General features: G+C 41.4%; 1 protein-coding gene across 3 annotated transcripts in view; it reads right to left on the bottom strand.

Annotated features, from left to right (window-relative positions):
* The window catches only part of LOC128694670 (exosome complex component RRP41), a 38,981-nt gene extending 36,455 nt beyond the window's left edge, over positions 1 to 2,526 (bottom strand). The window contains exons 1-2 of one of the 3 annotated variants that reach the window (XM_053784883.2): positions 2,407 to 2,526; positions 1,551 to 1,749 (exon numbers count right to left, since the gene is read on the bottom strand). In XM_053784883.2, the coding sequence (XP_053640858.1) occupies positions 1,551 to 1,695 (145 nt within the window). In that variant the 5' untranslated portion in view covers positions 1,696 to 1,749; positions 2,407 to 2,526. Of the gene's footprint in view, positions 1 to 1,550; positions 1,750 to 1,963; positions 2,306 to 2,344 lie in introns of those variants that run through there. The other 2 variants (XM_053784885.2, XM_053784884.2) reach the window with 2 other exon arrangements.
* Positions 2,527 to 5,689: the final 3,163 nt, after the last annotated feature.

Here is a 5,689-nt window from a genome sequence, read left to right as displayed (position 1 = left end):
AGGGTGCTTGAACATTGTTGTACCTGTATTTCTAAAAATAATGTTTACACTTTTATTTTTTATTATCTTGCAATTCTGTTTTATTACATTATCAATATTAATTATAGTGCAATACATGAAGTTCAACGATGAGAAATTTCAATTACTCCGATGTGGTAAACCTGAGGAAATTAAAACTTCATCAGAGTATAAAACAAATTCCAACCACACAATAGAGTGAAAAACTAATGTCAAAGACCTGGGAGTGATCATGTCGGAGGATCTCACCTTCAAGGACCATAACATTGTATCAATCGCATCTGCTAGAAAAATGACAGGATGGATAATGAGAACCTTCAAAACTAGGGATGCCAAGCCCATGATGACACTCTTCAGGTCACTTGTTCTATCTAGGCTGGAATATTGCTGCACACTAACAGCACCTTTCAAGGCAGGTGAAATTGCTGACCTAGAAAATGCAGAGAACCTTCATGGCATGCATAACTGGGATAAAACGCCTCAATTACTGGGAGTGCTGGAAGTTCCTGAACCTGTACTCCCTGGAATGCAGGCAGGAGAGATACATGATTATATACACCTGGAAAATCCTAGAGGGACTAGTACCAAACTTGCACACGAAAATCACTCCCTACGAAAGCAAAAGACTCGGCAGACGATGCAACATCCCCCCAATGAAAAGCAGGGTTATCACAAGCACATTAAGAGACAACACAATAAGTGTCAGGGGCCCAAGACTGTTCAACTGCCTCCCAGCATACATAAGGGGGATTACCAATAGACCCCTGGCTGTCTTCAAGCAGGCACTGGACAAGCACCTAAAGTTGGTACCTGACCAGCCGGGCTGTGGTTTGTACGCTGGATTGCGTGCAGCCAGCAGTAACAGCCTGGTTGATCAGGCCCTGATCCACCATGAGGCCTGGTCACAGACTGGGCCACAGGGGCATTGACCCCTGGAGCTCTCTCCAGGTAAACATAATAATATCTTTATTGACTACAAGTACATGTACAAAGTGCGTATACAGGCCTAGCTGACATCAATGACATACCACTATAAAGAAAGCCGGTTGTTATGCAGAGCATTTTGGGCAAATTAGGTCAGTTTTGTCCCAGGATGCGACCCACACTAGTCGACTAACACACAGGTACCCATGTTACTGATGGGTAAACATAGACAACTGGTGTAAGGAAACATGTCCAATGTTTCCACCCATTCGCCAGGAATCGAACTTGGACCCTCACTGTGTGAAGCGAGAGCTTCAGGCAAAAAGTGTCTTGACAGAGTTAATGTTAATGTAAAAATTTATTCATAGAAGCATCAGATCCTGCACTGCTGTGCAGTATATTTTACTATAAAATATTTAGGGTTACAAAAATATGATCTAATGTGTTGGAATTTTCATCTATGCACAGATTACTATAATAGCTTAATTAGATTATCAACAAATACTGTAACTGTAATTACGAACTTAACAATACAAAAATAAAATTATAATATTATTGTATAATATCACATTCTGAATTCAAAGAGTAGTGCATAGAGCTTCACTTACAGAGTTTTCTGGGGTCAACAGCTGAGCGACCATCCCATCGCAAACCGTCTTCTGCTAAAAAGTGTTTCATTTCTTGTGTCTGCAGCAGGGAGTATGGTATACTTTTTTCTGGTCCCAGGATACGGCGAGAATCACGGCTTCCCATCTTATGTGAAAACTTGTAGGAGTCGGACAATATTTGGTATTAACCAGTTCAATTCTAAAGGGTCAAATTAATTTAAAATTAACAGTAATAAACTAAAACTGAATGCAATAGAATGAAGAATAAAACAAGTAATTAACAGATATAACAGAAAAGCAAGGGCAAATCAGTACCAAGCAGTTTTCTACCCGCTCATTCAGTCTATACTGATTTATTAACAATAATTTTAAACAATTCTACAAAACTGTCAGAATATGTTGGAGGCATATACCTTTTTCTCATTGTTTATTAGATAACAATGACAAAATTGTCACACCATCTAAGATCTCTGCTTTCACACCTTCCTTTACAAAACTATAATGTATTATATATAGAGTGAGTGAGTTCATGTGCCTTCAGCAGTGGTCACCATGTGGCCGATCGAATATATCGTTTTCATTCAGCAACCAATTTCTTGGATTAAGAACCCTTCTATATCATGGGAACCATCAGTGTTGATGACGTGCGATTTTTTTTGATATGCAAATTTGTGTTTAACAGCACTGAATTAAGAAGTTTGTGGAATGAAATGTTAATGAGGACATAACCCTGTAATTAAAGGCAAAGAAAATATGTCTCCTCATCTCTATACTGAAAATAATTTTAAAATTACTTTAGAGTTAGCACGTTACTTAAAATTACGTAATTCTCCCGATGAAAATCAACAGAACCGACCTCCAAGATTTGTTTGTTTGGTGGTGTTGGAGTTGTTAAGGGCCTCCCAAGTGTAGCACGTATTGAGCCCTGTGTCTAGAGTCCAGGGAACATAAGATTTCTTTCGGATTTTTAACCCTGCAGGGTTAGCCACCCAGGATAACCCAAGAAAGGCAGTGCGTCATCGAGGACTGTCTGTCTTATTTTCATTGGGGTCTTCAATCTTGTCCCCCAGGATGCTACCCACATCAGTCGACTAACATCCTGTCTGACTTTTTTAAGTTATCCTAGGTTCTGTACACATATTCAATTCAATTCAGTTCAAGTTTATTCTCTATAAACGTTACAATGTGGGGTTTACAGGTTTTGGGTATTGTGTGGTTTACATGTTATAAAATACTAATTACAGAGGGGGCCACTAGGACACCTAGCATGGCTAGGCATTTCGAGCAGACTTAGATTAAATCTTAACATTAAATCCTTACAGATTATGGTATTAAGGCTAAGTGACTACATCATAATTTGTGAGTTTAGCAATGTGAATGCTTTTGTTCTGGCACAATACAAGGTGTCTATATTGGAGTATCATAGGCAAACTTATGACTAGTTAGGATTTATTATTTTAAGATCAGTATTTCTGGGTTCATAGTAAGTGGGTGAGTTTACCTGGAGTTTACCTGGAGAGAGTTCCGGGGGTCAACGCCCCCGCGGCCCGGTCTGTGACCAGGCCTCCTGGTGGATCAGAGCCTGATCAACCAGGCTGTTACTGCTGGCTGCACGCAAACCAACGTACGAGCCACAGCCCGGCTGGTCAGGTACCGACTTTAGGTGCTTGTCCAGTGCCAGCTTGAAGACTGCCAGAGGTCTATTGGTAATCCCCCTTATGTATGCTGGGAGGCAGTTGAACAGTCTCAGGCCCCTGACACTTATTGTATGGTCTCTTAACGTGCTAGTGACACCCCTGCTTTTCATTGGGGGGATGTTGCATCGTCTGCCAAGTCTTTTGCTTTCATAGTGAGTGATTTTTGTGTGCAAGTTCGGTACTAGTCCCTCTAGGATTTTCCAGGTGTATATAATCATGCATCTCTCCTGCCTGTGTTCCAGGGAACACAGGTTCAGGAACTTCAAGCGCTTCCAGTAACTGAGGTGTTTTATCTCCGTTATGTGCGCCGTGAAGGTTCTCTGTACATTTTCTAGGTCAGCAATTTCACCTGCCTTGAAAGGTGCTGTTAGTGGGCAGCAATATTCCAGCCTAGATAGAACAAGTGACCTGAAGAGTGTCATCATGGGCTTGGCATCCCTAGTTTTGAAGGTTCTCATTATCCATCCTGTCATTTTTCTAGCAGCTGCGATTGATACAATGTTATGGTCCTTGAAGGTGAGATCCTCCGACATGATCACTCCCAGGTCTTTGACGTTGGTGTTTCGCTCTATTTTGTGGCCAGAATTTGTTTTGTACTCTGATGAAGATTTAATTTCCTCGTGTTTACCATATCTGAGTAATTGAAATTTCTCATCGTTGAACTTCATATTGTTTTCTGCAGCCCACTGAAAGATTTGGTTGATGTCCGCCTGGAGCCTTGCAGTGTCTGCAATGGAAGACACTGTCATGCAGATTTGGATGTCATCTGCAAAGGAAGACATGGTGCTGTGGTTGACATCCTTGTCTATGTCAGATATGAGGATGAGGAACAACATGGGAGCGAGTACTGTGCCTTGTGGAACAGAGCTTTTCACCGTAGCTGCCTCGGACTTTACTCTGTTGACTACTACTCTTTGTGTTCTGTTTGTGAGGAAATTATAGATCCATCGACCAACTTTTCCTGTTATTCCTTTATTCTGTGAGTGAGTGTAATTGTGAACTACCAGATGGTTATCATGTAGTTAGTTGTCGGGGTGGATCAGGGAGATAAGATTTTTTGTAACTGTAGTTTTGAAAGTGATGAATGTGTCTGCAGTTCTAGAGTTCTCAGGTAGGGTGTTCCAGATTTTAGGTCCTTTGAAATACATTGAATTTTTGTAAAGGTTTAGTCGAACACGGGAATGTCATAGAGATGTTTGTGTCTGGTGTTATGCCTGTGAATCCTGTCACAACTATCAAGAAAGCGTTTTAGGTCAAGGTTAATACTGGAATTTAAGGTCCTGTAGATATAGATTGCACAGTAGTAAGTGTGGATGTTCTGAACAGGGAGTAAGTTTAGATCTATGAAGAGTGGGGGGGGGGGTGTTGCCAGGTATGGGATTTAGTTATTATTCTTACTGCGGCTTTTTGTTGGGTTATTATTGGCTTTAGGTGTATTGCTGCAGTTGAACCCCAAGCACAGATAGCATAGGTGAGGTATGGATATATAAGTGAATGGTACAGTGTGAGAAGGGCAGTTTGCAGTACGTAGTATCGTATCTTGGAGAGGATCCCCACCGTTTTGGATACTTTTTTTTTTGTTATGTGTGTTTTTTTTTTATGTGCTGCTTTGTAAAAGTCCCTCCCAAGAAGCTCATTGCTAGTAATCCCTTCCTTAAATCACTTGTTAAAGCAACTGCTCAAGAAATTTCTCGCCTAGCTGGTAGCAATAAGTTATCACAAGTTATATACACTGATGGATCTAAACAGGAGTCTTCTGGCAGGGCTGCATCTGCTCTTGTTACCACCTCCCTAGTTAAGAACAATAACAAACGTGCTTGTGTGTACACATATATTTGTACGCTCGTGTGCATGTGTCTGTGCGTGCGCCCTCGTGTGGTTGCAGGGGTAGATTCATAGCTCCTGGCCCCGGTGTGTGTGTGTGTGTGTGTGTGTGTGTGTGTGTGTGTGTGTGTGTGTGTGTGTGTGTGTGTGTGTGTGTGTGTGCGCGCGCGCGCGGGTGTATGACCCACTTAATATTTGTATTTATGACTCATGACGTATCAGTGGTTCATTACTTTGTAATTTGAACATCAAAATGGTATACAATACCGACAGGTTGTTGGGTAAGACACATATGCAACAGTTAGACAACTTTATTCCGAAACGTTTCGCCTACACAGTAGGCTTCTTCAGTCGAATACAGAAAGTAGGCAGGAACAGTAGAGATGTGAAGACGATGTAATCAGTCCATCACCCTTGAAGTCGTAGAATTTGAGGTTGTCAGTCCCTCAGCCTGGAGAAGTTCAGTTCCATAGTCAGGAACTAACTGAAGATCAAGCGACAGTGCGGAGACTTAAATACTGTCGGAAGGAGAAGTGCAGAGTAGTAGTAGTAGTGAGAATGTAGCCACTGAGAGGTCATGTCCTTCTCAGATCCATCAAAATGGTATACAATACCGAC

This window comes from Cherax quadricarinatus, chromosome 51, assembly GCF_038502225.1.
Source record: "Cherax quadricarinatus isolate ZL_2023a chromosome 51, ASM3850222v1, whole genome shotgun sequence".
Lineage (NCBI taxonomy): Eukaryota > Metazoa > Arthropoda > Malacostraca > Decapoda > Parastacidae > Cherax > Cherax quadricarinatus.
The sequence above is the reverse complement of the archived record's forward strand: the minus strand, read 5'-3'. Positions and strand labels throughout refer to the sequence as shown.